Source organism: Stegastes partitus, unplaced genomic scaffold, assembly GCF_000690725.1.
Source record: "Stegastes partitus isolate 25-593 unplaced genomic scaffold, Stegastes_partitus-1.0.2 Scaffold306, whole genome shotgun sequence".
NCBI classification, from domain to species: Eukaryota; Metazoa; Chordata; class Actinopteri; family Pomacentridae; genus Stegastes; species Stegastes partitus.
Window position 1 is genome coordinate 372,048 of NW_007578037.1, and position 20,242 is coordinate 392,289.

A 20,242-nucleotide genomic window follows, 5' to 3' on the forward strand; every position below is an offset into this window, starting at 1 on the left:
AAGTTTTACATGACTAAAAGGACAAGTTGCCAACTGATTATGTCTTGTGTCTCCTGCAAGAATTTGTCTCTAAATGCTTTTAATGCGTCCCTCATGCTTACAGGTGAGCTTTAAAGAAATCAGCTCATAAGAAATAACACTAATGTGAGTAAAAATGTAGAAAAAAATCAAAATCATGAGGAAAGCAGCTGAGGAAAAGGATTTTATAAATGCATCCTCCCAGTAATGTAACATGGCTAAATGAGCCACTACTCCTCGTATCAGGACAAGTCTGTTTGTTTGAGAGTGAAAGCAGGGTCTAATCCCGAAGCTTCTGTTTAATTCTCAGACAGGTTTTCTATGTGTTTGTATTTCTAAAGTGCTATTATGCTATTTTTAGGTCTGAACAGTTTGGGTTAGAACTTGTTGGAAGCTATTTAATTTTACAAACATGATTGCACTTATTTTGTTCTGTTTTGATGCAGTGATGCTTTATTGGTGCAGGGGCCTAAGTGGCATTAAAAAAAACTGTGACCAATACAATATAAAAGCTCACAGTGAGTGATTACAGCAGAAAACAGGGCCGAAATACGCTGAGATTTCAGACTGTGGAGACTTTTCTGAAGCACTTCATTACCAATAACCATACTAAGCAGTGTGGATGCATGTATTCACACCGGATGACTGAACTATTCCTCATACAGGTGGAGCAATGTGTGCATCAAAAGGCTGCAGAGGGGAATCGCATATGTACCGCCGCTTATTATTGTCATATCCAGGACCAACAAAAATAAAAATAAATTAAAAATGGGGTGGCTGCTCGCTGGTAATTGGAGGCTCTGAATTAGCTTCTCATGCTGGTGAGCTGGCTACAGCACTTGGCAACCTCACTGTGTGTCCCACTAAAAAAAAAAAAAGCAACTTACTTCCTTTCCCGCTCCACTGACGGATAATTACTGATGCAAGACTGACCTGGCAATGACTGCATTTCCTTAAAATACAGTTCAAAATGAGACGGCTTAGAATTTCCCTGCCACAGACATCGTTACCGTGCAAAGGCTTGAAAAGGTGAGGCCGCCGCGACAACAAATGTCAGCGGTGAACTTTTAACCCAGAGGCAGAAAACTTTGGTGATGATGAACCTGCTGCAGGGCGGCAGAGGAGCTTCAGCTCTCATGGAAGACACCTGAGTGAATAGGATCACTAATAAACTGCTGCTGAGCACCAAGGAGGCTGATTGTGATGATGGAGGATGTTGGGATTATTATTATTTTGTGTCTGAAGTGATTTTAACCAAAAAAATCTACAGTTAGATACTTAACCAAATGATCTGAGTGTCAACTATGTTGAAATATAACACAAAGTCTTTCTCTTTTGGTGCTTTTAGATTGTCCAGAATCACAATGGCGCCAATTATGTTGGATTTAGAAGCTTTTTCGACATTAAAAAAAAAGAAGATACAGTGCAATCTAGTTCTGACACAGTGCAATTTTATTGTTATCCTTGTTCTTACACAGTGGAATCATATTTTTCATTTTACTTTTATAATTTTTATTGGAATGACTTTTATTTTTTGCTCTTTTGTTGTATGCTGCTAATCCAAAGAGCTGCCTTTTTTGTGTTTTTTAACAATGACAATAAAGCTCTATTCTACTCTAAAGATGATTATCAAAATCTTCTTTGCCATTTACTGATGGCACCAATGCCCTGAGCTGATCCATTATTTGCCTCTTTGAAAATACTCATTAAACTACGCCAGGTACCCCCGATGTTTTTGGTTCCTGTTGACCAAAGATGCAACACAAGCAGCAGCTTCTGTCCCTTTGTGATCTGAGCTGCCTTAAACATCCTCAGTTGGTACAAACCGCTTGAAACACATAAAATATGACCATTGAGGTACAAGATGGCCTACAAGAAAAAAAGCTTAAAACAGTAAAAAACTACCACAGTGACATAATGACTGACTATTTTAACAATACCAGCCAGTGCGCAGCTAACAGTCATACTTCTCTGCATTTCCCACTGTGTCATATGATGAATCCGCACTGAAAAAAACAAACCAAAAAAGAAAAGAAAAAAAAGAAATCATTGCTGGAGTCCTGATTCAGTACAGTACAAAATATAAATGTGCAGCCTGCAGTTTTGACTGAAGCGTCAGCTGTGAGGTCACTGGGCTTCAGGACCTGTGTGTGTGTTTATGAGTGTGTGCAGAGGAGAGGGAGATAGTTAACCGGAAAACAAGAGGGAACACTGTGGAGCAGTTATCGGGCCATAACATTACAGCTTTATGAGACCTTTTCTTTGAATAGTTGCTTTGGTGGTGGAGAGAAAGAGAGAGAAAGAGAGAGAGAGAGAGAGAGAGAGAAGGGGGGCAGCTTGGAAAACAATGAGCTGGTGATAACATTTTCCTATAATGTACAGCTACATTATCAGGCACGTTCATTAGATTCACTGGTGTAATGGGCGAGCTCATGTCACGGTGTCACCACGCTGGGATCGATCAGGGAGTGTGTGTGTGATTTCATATCATGATTGCCCACATCATCATCATCATCATCATCATCATCATCACACTGAATCCTACCATGTAGAGCATCCTGCTGCTGCACAAGGCCTCTAACTAGGATGTGTTTTCTTCCTAAAAATGGGGAAATATCATGGCTTTTTGTTGAGTGTTTGTGAAAGAAAGAAAGAGAGAGCAGGAAAAAAAAAACAGCTCTCCTCCAGCAGCAGACACTGGGGCGGAGAGAGAGAGAGAGAGAGAGAGAGAGAGAGAGAGAGAGATGGGGGGTTTGCAGGCTCCCGACAATGAGAAACTGAAGAATGAGGATCGTTTTTGTTTTTTTTTTGGTTTTACATCCAATTGAATGTTAAACCACCCTCACAGCGAGAGAAGTACGCATGCAATCCTGGCATTTCTTTTTTTAAAAGCAGAGCATATAGCGACTAATAATGAACCCCACCACCCTCCACCCTCCATCCCCTCCTAATACCATGAAACGGTTCCCCACCACCACCACCACCTCCCTCCACCCCGTGCAAGAAACGCATCACGTGGAATCGATAAGTGATTGTCGGCAGCTGTGGTATAGAAAAGCTAAAAAAAAAAAAAAAAAAGCGGATCCGGACTTTTGACGCGCGTCTTGGCATCCACGAGCGCATACAGAAAATGACGAGGCTCTCCAGATGACAGGTCGACTGATCTGTGGCTACCCCCCTCTCCCCTCCTCTTCCTTCCTCATATCTGGATGTATGCATGTATGTATGTATGTATGTATGGAAGGAAAGACCATTTGATGATGGTTGGCACGAACGCGCACGCGCAGATCAACATTCTCATAGTAAAAAAAAAAAAAACGCTCGGTGCGTAAAAATGACCAAATAGGAGCGAGATAAATCTGTTCTGTGGAAAAAAAAAAATTAATAAAAAAAGTAGCCCCCCAAAAATTATCCATGGCACATTTTCAGGCCTGCCCCCCCCCCCTCGCGCTCTCTCCCCCTCTCTCTCCAGACATTATGGAATTCAACCCCATAGGGCCGGTGACAGCACTGAGACGAACTGGGTGGTTTGACTACAAAGCTCCCCAACGGCAGAGAGCTTAGTTGCAGCCATGATTAATTACAAGCAACACATAGTAGGCCAATATACAGTGGCATCTTCTGATCTTATGAGGACTCTCTCTCTCTCAAGTAGCTATCACCTCACCTAACTGTATGCAAACGGGAGCGAGCAAGCGCGCCCTAAATAAATCGTGCCGTGCGCTGCCAACACACCTGTCAATGCCTGACATGGGCACCGAGCGTTGCTCAAGTCTATCTAATATATTTGCTTCTATTCAAACAGACCCCCCCTCTCCCCTTCCTCCCTCCCCATCATCATCATCCTCCTCACACACACACACACACACACATATATATATATATACACACACATACACCCCCCCTCCCTCTCAATCCTTGACAACACAATGTTAGGTACTTGTTATCGCACGCTTGCACGCACACATGCATGTATCGATGCATGCACATTCCCCTCCTTCCCTTCTGCGTCTTTCGATGAATATTATTTCTCTCCCCCTCCAACAAAACGTGGGAAAAAAAGGGGATGCTATGGGGCGGTGTGAAGTTGCATCCTTACCACAGTCATCGGGGGGAGCCTGTAGTGTCCATGTTTGATGTTAAATATCCCTTAGGTCCATCATCTCCGCGGATCCTTTACCTCGGTGTGCGTGCCACCCTCCCTCCCTCCCCCCCCGGAAAAAAAACCAAAAAAAAAAAAAAAAAAAAGAGCGTAAAGTAAAAAGCTCACCGCTGTGTGCGTTCTGTCTTTTTGTCCCTCTCGTTTTTTGCCCCTCCACATGTAAACGGCGAGGAAGGGGGACGCGAAGAGAGACGATACGCCACCTTACCACAGACTCCCCCTCTGTCGGATTGGAAGGTAATGGGTCTTAAAGAAACATTCTCTCAGCATTCTCCGCATCTCTGTGATTTACGCGCGCACCACGCGCTCACACGCGCACACTCGCAGGCCAATCAAACACCTGATTAATTATACAGTGTGTATGTATATCTGAGACAAGAGCAAACTCACTGACAGACATTTTGCTTTGCGCATTGTGCACGCTTTTATTTTTGAGCTGCAATCAGTGCACAGAATCACCACTTTAATGGGAGTGTGGATGTGTGATGGACAGCGTGCATGCACGTTGTGTTGTCTGCATGATAACTGAAGTGTGTTGCAAAAGAAAGCTGCAGGCCCAACTTCAAACTATTACAATAACTCATGTGAGCATTTATTCCACTAATCTGAGCTCTAGCTGTTTAATATGTCAGTATATGTAGTAATCTTATGGAAGCAGCCACGTAAATCACCATTATTCACATGCTGAGCTTCACCTTTTCCCAATTCTGCTCCAAACAGACTGTGTAGTCGATGTATGTCAGAGCACACACACTTGAAAACTATTCAGCAATGTCTGCAGTGTAGTTGCAATAATAGTAAATCAAAGCACAAACACATTTAAAATGAATGTTGTCATATGTAATCCTGTTACATTTATGGAGCTATACATCCATATCTTCTGCCTTTAATTTAACATCCAGCACTGAATGAATCCAGCGGCCCATACATGCATAAAATGCCCCTGTTATTAATATGCATGTTGGTATTGATATCACATTTGTAAACAGATCAGTAGGTCCCTCTCTCTCCCTCTGTATGTGTGTGTCTGCATGTGTGTGTGGCTCAGTAAACATAAGGTGGTGCTGTCTTTAAGAGAGAGAGCCTGGGAAGGGGTGATGTAATGTGTTCTCAGACAATGATGTCATCGGCTGAGACACGGCGAGGATTTAAAGTGACAAAGGCATTTTCGGTGGCTCCATGTAATTCTGCATCAGGTCTCCTCAGAGAGCAGCAAACCGAGCACCCAGGGGACCGTCGTTGGAGGGGAGGGGGGGTGGGGTGGGTGGGAGCAAAAAGGATGTAACATAAATGTGATTCTCGCACATATTAACGCGGGAGTCTGCGTCTCGATGTAGCACACAACATGTTTATTCAATCAGGATACAATCTGTGATACAAAACACATTTTGTTACGGTGACAGGGTTATGTTGCCGAACCAAAAGCAGCCATCGTCTATAATTCCTGTGTTGCGTTAGATGCGTATTTTGAGAGGAATGAATGTGTTAACTTCAAACACTGGACACGTATTTGACAACAACCATACATGACGTATTTGGTTTGTACCATCAGCTGCAAGAACTACAGTATATTTGCATACATAGTTGTATTTTGATGATATATTAAGACTTTCCATTGTGTCTGCGCTGATATCCTACTAATGAAAATGGAAATGTTCAAGTTTACGATATATTACCTCCATTTCTGATTTTCTCTGTTCCCATTAAAGAAATTCTAACTCTAAGTTAGGTCAAAACCCTTCCAAGTCCTCATTCGTTCTCATTTTCCGTTACGATAAATCACTTAACTGTGTTCTTGTCCTTCCCAAGTTCGTTCACTTAAGCTCTTTAAGTCGCCACTGTTCTTGCTTCTACAAACTTGTCCTCAGTACAGTTACTCTTGCCTTCCCAAAGGAAGCACTCCGAATCACACTTCCGCCCTCAAACGAAGAGCTGGATAGAGCGACAACGTGTTTGTCACCTCTTTCTTGCATAATCTCATAGTTGTCGGCACTTAGGCTTCTACATTTCCTTAATTCTTCACCTCTTTCTTGGTCCTCTTTCTTTTCTTCTGGCTCTTTTGTCTTTGCACATTTGTCCAGGGTCTGATCTGAATCAGCGTCCTGAACACGAGCTTCATCGATGGTTTCTGCAACTTTCAGCTTGCTTTCTTGCCCTGAGTTGTCCTCGTATTCGTTTGGAGTGATCTTTTCATTAACGCATTCCTCTTCTGATGGATTTGCTGTAGTTGTTATTGCTGCTTTCTCCTCGATTTCCCCTGTTGAATCTTGGGATTTGTTATCAGCTGTTTGATTGTTTTCAGTAACATCTGATGTCAAATGCTGCGTGGAATCCTTGCTCTCTTGGTCGGATGATGTCCCACCATTACCAGCCCCATCAGATTCAGTGATCAGCAGTGTTTCCTCCTCTTCTGGCCTAGACGATGTCTGAGCACATGGATTCACATCATTCTTTGTTATGTCCGAGTCGGAAATACTGATGTCACATGCAATCTTGTAGAAGAGTGAATGGTTCTCTTTCATTTTCTCTAAGCTTTCACTCACTGTTGATGACATTTCATTGGAATCATTATTGTCATCAGAGCAAGCTGGTTGAGTCTCCATGTCTGCCGTCTCCTCATTGCACAGTGTTTCTATGCCGGGGATCTGCAGAGGCATGAACCCTTGCCACTGGTTGGTGGAGAGGAACCACTTGGATCTCAGATCAGAGGACTTGAAATCACTTTCATTATCATCGTCAGCAGGTTCTTCAAGCTTCTTCTGCTCATCGTCCTTGCAACTTATGAACCCTTTTCCTCCATCTTTCTGGTAGACAATCATGGATGAGACGTGATACGGTGAATCCGGACGTTTGATTTTGGTTTTGGCAACCCCTGCTCTCCCACTGTGCTGTGCTTTGTTCCCAAACTTGACCTGAGTTTTAGATTTTTTAACATGTTGTTGTTCTTCATCGTCATCCTGAGATGTTGTGCTAGACAGCTGAAGTTCTGCAGAACTTCTGAAATTATTCTCACTGCTTCCATAGCTATTGTGAGATTCATGGCCTGGAAATGGGGAAATAGGGCAGATTTATCAGTTAGTTAAAACACAAGTGGTATATATTCCTATTTAGGGATGTCCTGATCTACCTTTTTTTTTTTTTTTTGCCTCTAATCTGATCTGAGTATTTTAATATTAAGTATCTGATGATCCTATCTGATACCATTGATAATACACACTTCAAGTGTTGTACAATAGCTGTAGTACCTGGTTGCACCACCAGGTGGCGTCTCATACTGTTTGATACTGTAGCGACCACAGAAGGCAGCCACTCGCACTACTAACAGCTCTGTGTTGGCAAGCAGAGAGCTGTGTTGGTGTTTAACTTATGAAGGGCCACCATGACAAAGACTTCTGTGACGCTTACTGACCCCCCGATCAAAACTGAATATTTCTGAGACAAACCAAGACTGACTACATTCTTATATTCTAGTAGAATATGTAGCTTTAAGCTACATTTGAGGCCATGTTTCTGTTGATTAAAAAAAATCACAGAACAAATATCTACTGTGCTCAGTTTGTATATCATTTGATCAAATATTGATTAATAATGCCACATTTATAAAGAAACATGTTCAAAATTTGCATTCTTAGGGTCCTGCCAGGTATTTTGCTCTCCCTTTATGACACCAGTGTGACAACAGATGTAAACAAAAGGTTGGGCTTAGGTTCATGCTTCTACTGATCAGTTAAAAAAAGGCCTTGATCAGCCCCGATCTATTGCATGTCTTTTAAAGGTAATATCGAGTAAATGCTAGTTTCATGAGTACAAAACCAAAAAAAAAATGATTTGTGATTACTAAATTGTGGTTAAACTGTATCTTAATTCTCAGACTTCATCCAAATCACAATATTTCACATGTTAGGTACCTGCTTTCATTCTTTGTTTTCTCGCTGTATCAGGGCGATCCTGGTGAACGTCCTTCCGCTGTCCCCTGATTGGGACTTGGTTGTGTGTAGTAGCACTCTCTCTGACTGCGCTGATAGATAAACAGCAACCAATTTGTGGAGAAGTTCATCAACGTAAAGCACATGCGCAAACCATTTAAGCAAGTAAAAAAGACAGTAGAAAACCCACCTCCGTATGACTCTTTCTCGTATTCGTTCCACTCGTCGGAGCTTGGCCTCTCGCTGTTCAGGGGTCAGACAGGGGTCAGGGTCCGTGTCAGGGGTCAGAAGGACAGAAGAGCGATCGTCTCCCTGTTCACGCAGTTTTATATTAAAATATGCACGTCACAATATTCGTACCTAATATGATAACTACATTAATGCGGTTATTCATTTTCAGTACAGTGAGGGAATCTACATCACTAATACAATGAGAGTTAATCCTGACTGCAGGCCTTTTTTAACAGCTTGAACACAGCCTTTACATTAGTTCATTTTCTTGATATCTTCTAAATTTACCAGACCTGCATAAACAAGATTTTACCAGATGTTCTGTTTAGAATTACATTACAGAAAATGATGCATTGCTTAAGTTTGGAGCATCAGTCTCCAGCTGTGAAATTGTTTTAGACATCTGTGATCAGTGGCGACTTGTATCATTGCAACAGTACGTCACCAAATCAAATAAATATTTGAATTTCTGTAATTTAAATTTAATAACAGTCTGTTTGTAAGAACGGTAGTTAAACGTCTCTATGCCTTTTATTTTATCTTGAGTAATAATGGTTATAGTTATGCTCAGTTCTTCACCTTCATCAAAAGCACAAGCCTGGTTTGTGTCAAAGCTAATAATCGTTTCCACATATTGGGCTTAGTAATATTAGATTTAAAAAAAAATAAAAAATTTATATATTTGAAGGAAAATGTTTGCGATCATCACGCCCTCACACAAATGAGGTAACTCCAATTTTGCCAAAACACAAATCAGATTCAGATAAAATACACTAAAATGCAATATGTATAGTTTGTGAGTTAATCTTTGCCTTTGACATTTTTTTATTGTTATTTTATTTTTTCTTACCCTGAGACTCGAGCTTTCGCTTCCATTTCCTAAACCTGCTTGGTCCTGAACTTGGTTGCTTGATGTACTTTCGGCTCTGCTCGCTTCTGAACGCGACTCCTTCTTGGGGATCCTGGATGCTCCCTGATGCTGCATTCTGCTAGTTTTTCTAACGGGCTGATCCGGGCTCATCTCCACCGAGGCCCGGGTCTGATCGGGGCTGTCCAACAACAGCCGCCTGGGTGGCTTGTTCAACAGCTTCTTGTTCTGCTCAGCCAGTTTTTGCTGCATCTCGGGTGGGATCTGCTCGGGCAGTGGGATGTCGAGCTCAGCCGGGGGATCCTCGACAGAAACTCGTCTGGCCACCAGCGAGGACGGCAGGACGGCTGTCACAACTCGTGTCACCCTTAAGGGAAAGGGGGCCTTAGGAAATACCAAGATAGATTAGTAAATTTGAATACTATATATATAATGTACTGATTCAGTCAGTCATGAATGATTGGGCAAACCTCTTCCTTTGTTTCTGAACTTTGACTCTGGGTCTGGGTGCTTGGAGCAGGTATGGGAGGTTTCTTCCTGTTAGTCATCCTCTCCTGATTCCTCTTCATCCTCTCAATCTGCTCCTCTTCGCTCATTTTCATTTTCATCTTCTAATAAAGATGTTGAAATATGAGTCATTTATGAACACATGCACATATGAAGCAAAAAAAACAAAACATGACTGACAGTAAACAGGTGATTATTATGGCTTTGTGTTTGCGTCTGTTTGTGCGGAAGTGCATGTGTGCATGAAAATACATATGGCTGCTTGCGTGCTATGTCATAAATATACATATACGTGTGTGTGCATGTGAGAAAGGGGGGGTTGGGTGGCAGAAAAGCGAGAAGCTGCTGTATTGAGACGTGAGCCTCTGCCTCCCCCTCTCGCCTACAACAGGCATTGCAACATGCCCTAATTGCAAGGAAGATGAGAGAATCAAAGAATTGGAATTTGGCTGTGATTGCAATGAGGAAAAATCAGCTTTGACTGCTTCTATATTTGGAGCGTTTTGGATCACATTGCATACCAGCATACGGGAAATTATGAAGAATCAAACCTTGGTTGATTGGTTGGTTGTGTCTGGTGGGATCCACTTTGAACCGGGCTGGGATTCTAAAGATAAAATGAAAACAGAGGGGAAAAAAAAAAGCGGATGGAGGGAAGCGAGAGAGAGGATGGGTGACAGGAACAAAGAGAAAATCGGAAATATGAGGGTGGAAGGCAAAACAAAGCCACAGGGGGGGCCAACAACATGATTTAGATTACTGCATTAAACACCCATTAAAGCTATGAATAATAGATGTGACAGAAAATATTAATTTACGGCACGCTGTATTAATATCACTCTATTCGTATCAAGTGTATTTATGCCCACCGGATGCGTCTCTGTGTGCTTTCACGTTAAGGAGGTCAGGCTGACTGTTTCCTCTTCTGTGCGTAGGATCAACAGTGTGGCTGTAGATTCCCTGAAACATCAGCACAGAAATACGTGACACCATTGTCAAATCCGACTGTGTTCGTCATCGATAACGTCAGTGTTTCCCACCTCGTATGGTGACTCGCTCCAACCGTGGCCCTGGTCCCTGCTCTGGTGGCTTTCCTGTAGCTCCTGGGGTAACGGTGGGCGGACTGGCGGCTCTTGTTCCATGTCCTGCTTGGATCATAGTCGCAAGGGACGTGATTAAAACTATGAAAGCGTTACGGAAGATTATTATTGTATCTATGCCAGACTGATAGGCTCTCAATACGTTATGTATTTTAAACCAAATCCTGTTTAAAGAAAACCCCTGCAGGCTAAAACGTCGCCAGATGCCCACAGACTTATTCAACAGATGCTCTCCTGAGTGCACAACAATTCCACGTTTGTTCACGAGCAGTGAGCAAACGTGTGGGGCCTCTGACAAAGGAACAATGGACAGGAGTCGTACCATTGGCAGTCCACTCTGCAGCCTCTCTGTGGGAGAACCAGGGGACCCAGGATGTGGAGCTGCAGACTGGAACACTGAGGGGGAGACAGGAAAGGTCACAGTGTTGACACCGTCTGTTTATTGTCAGGTTTGAACGTGCACAATCAAGATGGACCAGGAAAAATCAACACACTGGCGGCCCCAAGTGGCAGCAAGGTGCAATTGTTCACATGTAGTGTAACATTAGTGTCCAGTCTTAAACTGTCAGTCATTAAGTCCTGATGTTTTCAGTTAAGTTAAACTGCGAGGTTCTTATACAATGAAACAGGAGGTTTTTTGGTTGATACCTTTTTCTATGTAAAACTGCCGTGTGCAACTTGAAAGGAATCACTTCACTGAGTTCATTCACCCATCCAGGATCTGCACTCAGTTAAACTCTATAACTTTCTGGGTCTTGTGGTACTTCAGATATTTCAGAGTATTATAAAACTGGAGCTCAATGACATCAAATCTGAAGTGATCATAATTATTAATTATTACAAGTGTTTTAATGTTTACGTGACCAAAGCAGTGTTTTGCCCAACTAAGACAAAGATCAGGTCATTTCTCTCCTCTGCAGACTTAGAAAAGGTCATACATGCTTCCATCTCCTCCAGACTTGACCACTGCAAAATACTTTATTCTGCTATCAGCAATTCAAAGAGTTTTAACACACAACAATAGAAGCAACCGTATTACCTTGCTTCAAGCTGTCCTTCACTGGTTGCCATTGAGTTTCAGAATTGATTTTAAGAGCATTCTGTTTGTGTTTTAGGACTTGAATGGATAGGCTCCTGCCTAAATCTGTGATCTGCTATGTTACTGCCTCAGATCTTGCAGCAGGGCCTTACTAATGGCTCCAAAGTCTTGTTACTAAAGGTGAGCAGGTCTTTTCTTTTTGGGCTCCTCAGCTGTAGAACTTCCAGCCTGGAGATCTCAGGCAGGCAAACAAAAGTATCCTCTTTTATATCTCTTCTTAAGGCTCAGTTTTATTGTTTGGTTTATTCCTAATTTCTGGTATTTGATGTCGACTACTTAATTGATTTTATTTTGTGAAATTATATGCTTGGATATTATTTATTACTGGGCTGCACGGTGGCTCAGTGGTTAGTACCATCGCCTTGCAGCTAGAAGATCCCTGGTTCAACCCTGTGATAGACTGGTGACCTGTCAGTCCCCTGCCTTCACCCTGAGTCTGCTGGGATAGACTCTAGCATCCCCGTGACCCTAGTGAGGATTAAGTGAGATAATTGGTTGCTAGATAATGGATGGATTATTTATTACTTGCGATATCTGTCTTTATTCTAAAGCATTTTGTGATAAAGAGATGCTTCATGAATGAAGTTGTTATTATTGGTATTGTTTTATTTTAACATGCTACATGTGGGCAGGTTGTGGCTCAGAAAGAACAGTTCCTCTAATCCAAGCGTAGATGGTTTGATCCCCAGCTCATCATGTTTACATGTCAATGTGTCCGGCAACACACCGAGTCCCAAGTTGCTCCCTATAGTTAGGCCAGTACTTTATATAGTACTTCACTACCACCAGTGTGTGTTATTGGGTGAATGAGAGGCAACTTTGCAAAGCTTGTTGGATGAAACTGCAATATAAGCTCAACCATTCAAAGAACAGTTCTGAATGTCCACTGGGTAATGCAGGGTTGTGGTTGCTGACCTGATTCCCACATCCTCGGGGTTTTTCAGGCGAAACTTCACTGTTCCAACTGAGTGAACACAGTAATGTACAGTAAGGCTCTGAACAGTAGGAGCAGATGAGTCTTACTGTGGTGTCTCTGTAGTCCCAGCAGGAAGCGGAAATGATCCCTGTTGACCTTCAGTCCAGCGAGGATGTCCTCCATCATCCACAGCTCTCTCTGAGCCTGAGACTGCTCCTGATCAGATAGAAACTGACACATGAGATGTCTTCCGGCACGAACATGCCGTTTGCTTAAAAGACACATGACTTCAACACTATAGGTCGACACTATACATTGGCAACACTCTCACTGAGACATAGAGCGAATTAATTTAAAATGATCATCTGCATCCCCAAAGATGAGTTATATATTTGTAGAAAACAGTAGCAATGGCTTGTAATTTACAAATACCTGTGGCATGCCAAAGTTACAGATGTGCTGAAGGTGTGAACGTATAACGGACAGTTCACTCTCCATCCTCTCATACTGACTCCATACTCGCTCCATTTCCTAAACACAAGGATGAGAGGATTTATGAACACGAAAAGCATTCATAATGACCGATTTATGTAGTGACGCTGTTTTTCTTCACCATGTTTGTAACACACCATTGACACGTCACACATTCTGGCCCGGATTGTGACCAGCTCTTCTTGGAGCAAAGCCTTCTGGGTCAGAACCTCTTCGTGTGCTCGAGGCCCCTGACTTTTCCACTCTTCTAGTTGTATCCTGGACACTTCTAATGCACACTGGACACTGTCCTGCAACAGAGGACATACGTTTCTATTATTGTTTTTTCATTGTTATCCTTAATGAAAAAAAAAAAGCACAATATTCAGCTTTGTGCCATATTTTCATATGTAGTTCCCAAAAAGACAGAATATAGCACTAGAAAGCTTTATCTTTTTAAATTAGTTTATTGAATTGTATTTAAAATTTTGACAAATGCGGAGATCGATTTTCAAGGTATTTGGTTGGTTTTAAATTTTAGAATCTAATGTGACTTCTAAATGAGATGTATTGATCATGTCTTGTGTAAACAGCCGTACATTTGCAGTCTAATCACTAACCTTATCCATTTGTAACTGGGCCAGTTCGACGGACAGAGACTGCAGCAGCTTGTCACACCCACACAACCTCGTCAGCACGACCTGAAGGAGAGGGAGATTTCAAACTTGTGTCTCCTCAAAAAGAAATCTTTCACTAGTTTTATTCCCGTTAAAATTTACATCACTAAATTACGAACACTCACATCTGCGTCACTTTCAAGAGGCCGGATCGGTGGCATTTCCCTCGGGTCAGGTTTCGGAGCCTGAAATATTAAATATCAATGTTTCGTTTAACTTTTTCTTTTTCTTTTTTGTTTTGAAAGAGTCATGTTTGATACAACTTTGTCCGGTTCACTAGTCTTAGATGTATGACTGGAAATCTAAATATATATAAAGATATTTTTAACGAATTAATCTCAACACATATTTAGCGTATTATGTGTATGTTAATGCTTAAATGCTTTGTTGTTAGTGCCTGAATGTGAAGATTGAGCTGTTTCAACAGAGCACTGCACAAGCTTCAGCACACTACAGCCATCTAATATGAGTTTGGCCACAAGTTTAAGAAAGAAAAATTTCAAAATGTACTCAAATATGATGCATTTGTAACATAACAAACAGCAACTTTATGTAATACTCAAGTATGTACAGTAATGGCAGTACTCATCATAGACAAACCACAGTATAGATGTAACAACTTCAGATATAACAGTACTATTAAACACAGTAATAACAATAATAACAGACATATGATTGATTAGTAACAAAAAATCTGCACTGAGACAAAACAAGACAGTGACATGAACATACAACAACTCAGTGACATACATATAACAGTACACAGACCAGTATAACAGGATCATAACAATAATGTTAGAGTCCACACAGTTACAGACAAAGTTTTTTGACGACATGAGACAGATATAAAAATGCCACGACACCACGTCGGACCACACAGAACGCCATAAGAACAGCACAGTTCAGCCGGTACCATAGCCTGCGGTAGCACACAAACAGATAAATGGCTGCGGTGATGGTGATGATGGTGGTGGTGGTGTTGTGGGGGGTGGGGGGCATGTGCAGCTCTCGATGAGGGGGGTAAAGGGGGCAGCAAGTCTGCCTGTGCCCCTGTGGAGTAGCTCTGAAGGAAGAGACAGCATGTGTGTGGAAAGAGAACACATGATGTTAAACAGAATACTGCGCTGCTGTGCACAATGTTATTAGAGACTTCAATAATGTGTAGAAGTGGGTTTTACTCCATAGTATCACTGATAACAGATGTTTACTCAGTAGTTGTGATGTGCTGCACACTAGTGTGGATGTTTTGCTGTAAACTGATCTGATATTCGTATATTCTCATCTAGTCACCTTTCCCAAAGGTCTTCGCCCACTTGATATGTGATGGACAGAACCATAAGTAGGAACAGGCTGTGAAAAAAGAAAAGACAAGATGTGAGCAACAGGAGCTCTTGAAACAAAATTAAAGGATTGAAATGCACATGTTACCATACATTTTAACCCACACTATGGGTTCACTCAGAATTCAGTTTTATTTCATCCTGGTGTTTACACCATTAATGTGGCTATCTAACTTTGCACTCTTCCCCTCTTTTGTTGAGATCTGAGGAAAAGAGTAGTCATCCAGAACAGCTTGTGAACGGCAAGATTCAATATTTGTTTTGGTCTGACCAAAACACCGACTCCATTAGGGATCTCCATCCAGTGATAGTAGACCTGATCACCGACATATTCATCTGCTCACACATATTTGTTTACAACTGTGAGGCTGACTTTCATTGAGGTGAAAACCATCCATCCATTGTCTATACAATACTATATATATATATATACTCTATACCTATATCTATACATCTGTTAATCCTCACTAGGGTCGTGGGGGGCTGGAGTCTATCCCAGCTGACTCAGGGTGAAGGCAGGAGACATCCTGGACAGGTCACCAGTCTATCACAGGGCTACACTTAGAGACAGACAACCAAGCACACTCACATTCACACCTATGGACAATTTACAATTACCAATTAACCTCAACATGTTTTTGGACTGTGGGAGGCAAGCCGGAGAACCCGGAGAGAACCCACGCTGCACGTGGAGAACATGCAAACTTCACGCAGAAAGATTCCTGGTAGTCCTAACCGGGACACGAACCAGGGATCTTGTAGCTACTAGGTAACGGTGCTAACCACCGATCCACCGTGTAGCCCCAGAAAAGAACAGGATTCCTGAAAAACAACATACATCTGAAACTGGTGGTGTTCCTGCGCTCGTTGCTCTGCTGCTGACTAAGGAGGAAAACCATTGCTGTGAAGGGTGGAACCTGGTGATGCCAAACTTGGAAAACATCCATATGTCCACTGATAATAATAACCCAAGTTGTGGACCTACATCTAATAAATCTGCAGCTTTTATTAACATTGCTGTCTTGGAGATCATGTTTCCCCTCCCCAAAATCAACTCTAAGAAAAGAACGAGAGCGACTCTAGCAACAGCTCAGCTCTAAAGCTAGAACAGTTCCAAGTACAGCCGTTCCAGGTGACTCATTTCTGTTTACTTTCAAAACCAATAGTGATTCTTGAGAAAGTCTGCTTCTTGGGAAAACTGCGGGGATCTCATGCTAACTGCCTCCAGCTACACACCCTTCCCCTGAATTTCTACCACGGAGGTGAAGAGTGCAAAGTTAGCGACAATAGCCACATTAATGGGAAACACGCACCGTTCAAATAAACTGGAATTCTGCTTGAAGCTAAACAACACGTGACTCTATTTCCCACCATGCAGCCGAAGAGCATCTTTCATTAGACCTCCCCTTGCCTACTTTTTCACCAATACCACAGCTTCCGTTTATAACAGAGGCCATTTGTTAGAAAGTGTAAGCCTGAAGCCCACTTAGAGAGGAGACGATACTATCAGAGTTATTTTTGAAACATTGAAAAACTCCTTCAGAACAATGCACGATATGATATAAATGTTTCCACAGGGGAAGAAGTGGTTCGTGTCAGGAGGAAAATTAACTTAAAGCGTAAAGTTGGTTCCTTGGCAGCTAAAAAATACAGCAAATTTGGGCCAAACACTAAAACTCCCATTGATAGGTAAATAAAACAGTAATAGCCAATGATGTTTACTAGAAATGAGATAAGGTGATGTGGTTTATATGACTTATTTAACATACTAGTTCTTCAATAACATCTCTATCGTGCTTTAGATTTAGTACTACGTCAGGAATCTTAGCTAATGAACGATATGTTACAATCGAGATAAACAAAACAAAACATCCTGACCTTGCTCAGACTTTGCCACCTTTCTGTGACTGGTGTTGTAGGAGTGGAGTTGAACTCCAGCTTGGGTGAAGCAGGTGCGTAGTACAGGGTCTGTGGCCCCATGAGCGGGTCATCATGGGGTCGGATGTCCACCCGTCCCACTGGCGTGTGAGGTCGAGACCCCAGTTGGCCTCTTGAGGTCGTCCCCATCGCGTCTGTTTGTGGTGGCATGTCTTGACCGGGGAGAGAATCTTCCTCTTTGTTTGGACAGTAAGCTCGTCTTCTGCTGAATTCAGGAGGGCTGGGGGTTCTGTTTGAAGGGCTGCGGAAACACCAGAAAAAGAAGAATAGATTACCAACCCAGGACGTCTCTCACATATTTGTTTGTGCCTTAAAGTTAACCATCTCATGCAGAGAGATGACTTGACAACCTGGTGTTTCTCTGAAGTCCACCCCACCTCTCCCTGTGCTCTGACTGCGACCTCCCCATCCTCCCTCCGCTCAGCTGATATGGTTCACTTAGGGTTCTGCTGGCGTGCCGGTGTTTTCGGGGGGGACCCTCTTCATCTGAGGGGGCTTTGGGGAAGTCCACCGATTCAGTGCTGCCACCTATCTGCGTAAAATCCTGATAACTTGAGCAACGTCTGGGAGGATGAGAGAAAAAGCTCCATACAGTAAAAATGGAATGAAAAATGGTTTGATACAAGCTGATGAGCGTAGCGGTGGTTCTACCTGTTCATGGTGCTGTCTGGCTCCATGGAAGCAGACTGACTGAGGGCTCGGACCCAACCCAACATGTCCTCCTGAGTGTCAGCACTGAAGAAATAAGAGCGCATTCCCTGGTGCACCACCTAGATTACAGACATTATTTACAAGTTATGCTGGATGTGTAATACCCCTGTTGGTAACAGTTGTCCTCAAATTCATTCATACCATTAAAGAAAAGGCAAAATTCTCTAAATAACTAGAAACTGAAACAAGTAATAATAAATAAAAATTTGCTAAATTATAATTTAGTGAAATAAGACATTGCTTTTGAATCGTGGTTGAAAATAATAATTTGAAAAAAAGAAAAAAAAATACTGTCCAAATTAGAGAACTTTGCTGATGAGCAGTGAAATCAAAATACCTGTCAAAAGGTGCAGAAGTCTGATCGAGAGTTACAGAAAACACTTGATTGCAGCGATTGGCTCAAAAGGTTGTTCAACAAAGTATTAGTTTACGGGTCCCATCATGCCTGTTTGCTTTTTTAGTTTTTTACATATATATATATTTCTTTTCCTTCTTTAATGGGAGGGTCTGAATACATTTGAGGACGACTGTAGGTTTAACACTAAACAAAACAAGCCAAATGTAATAATCGGACAACAGCTTACATTTTTACAATCATGACTAGATGATGATACCTTGAAGGTGAACTTTCTGTTCTTGCATTCCCGCGGCGTGCAGAACAGGATTTTGTAGCTCGGGAGTGGGATGCTGCCCAGCACTGATTCTTCTCTGCTGTCTGATGGAGGACGGAATAGACCCGAACATGAGAAAAGATGCACATGGAAATGTTGTATCCAGACAAAGTGCTGCGATACAGCTGTGGTTCTTACCTTTGTAATAAAACAGACAGTAGTTGGAGAGGACGAACCATCTTCTCTTCCACAGCTTTAAACCAGAGCTGTCCTGCAGAAGAAAAATAAATGTTGTTAGCTTCACTCAGCCCACACACTCTTCTGTATACAATGAGGAAATTATATATATTTTACAACCCAAAATTACCTTTTTGTTGAGCCATCCTCTGATGACCACGGCACAGTTGGGGTCCCTCTTGGCAGCCTGACATCGTTTCCCAAATGTTTGCACCTTCCCATCACCTTCCTGTTAGAAGATGGACTTACATCATGCACATATCTATGCCTTAGCAGCGTCACAGTAAGACACCCATGCGCACAATGACAAAAAGCCATGCAAACTTTTTTTTAAAAAAAAGCAAAAAAAAAAACCTTAATGACAGGAAAATAGGATATTGTGGCCACACTGGATGCTTGGCTTACTCTGTCCTGGTCATCCATTCTGCCGGGAGAGAAACAAATCCATTCAGATCACAGATTTTAAAACAAAGACAATGAGAATGAGAAGATCATGTCAGACAGAGGCGCCGCAAAAATACATTTAAAAAACTGCACAAACAGATCAGATAACATAACTGTATAAATTATAGTTCTGAATACCATGAAAATCTCAAAACTATGAATCACAATCAGTCCTGGACAACAACTCCTCACAGTGTAGCCCTGCCTACACATTCAAATGAGCCTGTTGAGGTTGGTGTGGCTGAGACATGAGGCCTTACCAATGCAATGTGAACCAGAGTCTCTCCCCCTGTAGAAGCGGTCAGTCTCTCCCATGAGCGGCACCCCGTAACCTCCGAACACACATATGCTACATTCCTATATAGTTGAGATAGTTTCCTAGTCAACTGTTCATTCTCTCAAAGACTTGGTTGCCGTGCTCTCCCCACTTCCAGCAAAACTCTCCCACAATGCTATTCTGAGCCATAACAGGCCGGTTGCGCATCCCCTACCACGAAACTGACAGGTGACAGCTGCGTCGCCGTGGTAGCAAGGGAGGGGCCGGGACTGTGTGAAAACCAATCTGGCAGCGGGGACGGGCTGGTATGAGAGACGAGATTTGAAATGCATCCCGAGCTGCAAGAACGTGTACTGCCGAGGACAGGAAAAGCCAAAATAAAAGAGTGCGCGGTGCCGGGAGAAAGTGAAGTGGCATGTTGAGAACAAATGTGTGCAGAGGGGTGTCAGGGACTTCTGGAGAGCCAGGCTGTCACTGAGGGATTCATCCGCATATTTAGCCTTTTATGTCAGATGTTGTGGTATGTTTGTCACATCTGCACCTGCTGTCATTGTTTTATACAGCAAACTCCATTAGTGCTGCATAATAGCACAGATATATGCAATTTTTACTTAATTATAACTTGTGCTTTTTATGTAAGTTATAGTTTAAACACCTCAAATAGGTCTGTTTTTTTTTTTTTTTTTTTAGATGTCCAGTTAAATCTGTT

At 42.3% G+C, this 20,242-nt stretch overlaps 1 protein-coding gene across 8 annotated transcripts in view; it reads right to left on the reverse strand.

Moving 5' to 3' along the window:
• Positions 1–5,506: 5,506 nt before the first annotated feature.
• The window catches only part of plekha4 (pleckstrin homology domain containing A4), a 16,726-nt gene continuing 1,990 nt past the window's right edge, over positions 5,507–20,242 (reverse strand). Inside the window, exons 1-24 of one of the 8 annotated variants that reach the window (XM_008283315.1) lie at positions 19,517–20,228; positions 19,218–19,236; positions 18,943–19,041; positions 18,774–18,846; positions 18,579–18,679; positions 17,905–18,023; positions 17,604–17,816; positions 17,194–17,494; positions 15,266–15,325; positions 14,889–15,038; positions 14,101–14,160; positions 13,919–13,999; positions 13,457–13,609; positions 13,260–13,358; positions 12,935–13,043; positions 11,135–11,208; positions 10,753–10,857; positions 10,582–10,672; positions 10,264–10,319; positions 9,676–9,816; positions 9,188–9,589; positions 8,297–8,418; positions 8,089–8,198; positions 5,507–7,223 (exon numbers count right to left, since the gene is read on the reverse strand). In XM_008283315.1, the coding sequence (XP_008281537.1) occupies positions 6,031–7,223; positions 8,089–8,198; positions 8,297–8,418; positions 9,188–9,589; positions 9,676–9,816; positions 10,264–10,319; positions 10,582–10,672; positions 10,753–10,857; positions 11,135–11,208; positions 12,935–13,043; positions 13,260–13,358; positions 13,457–13,609; positions 13,919–13,999; positions 14,101–14,160; positions 14,889–15,038; positions 15,266–15,325; positions 17,194–17,494; positions 17,604–17,816; positions 17,905–18,023; positions 18,579–18,679; positions 18,774–18,846; positions 18,943–19,041; positions 19,218–19,235 (3,930 nt within the window). In that variant the 5' untranslated portion in view covers position 19,236; positions 19,517–20,228 and the 3' untranslated portion in view covers positions 5,507–6,030. Of the gene's footprint in view, positions 7,224–8,088; positions 8,199–8,296; positions 8,419–9,187; positions 9,590–9,675; positions 9,817–10,263; positions 10,320–10,581; positions 10,673–10,752; positions 10,858–11,134; positions 11,209–12,934; positions 13,044–13,259; positions 13,359–13,456; positions 13,610–13,918; positions 14,000–14,100; positions 14,161–14,888; positions 15,039–15,265; positions 15,326–17,193; positions 17,495–17,603; positions 17,817–17,904; positions 18,024–18,578; positions 18,680–18,773; positions 18,847–18,942; positions 19,042–19,166; positions 19,237–19,516; positions 20,229–20,242 lie in introns of those variants that run through there. The other 7 variants (XM_008283313.1, XM_008283314.1, XM_008283312.1 and 4 more) reach the window with 7 other exon arrangements.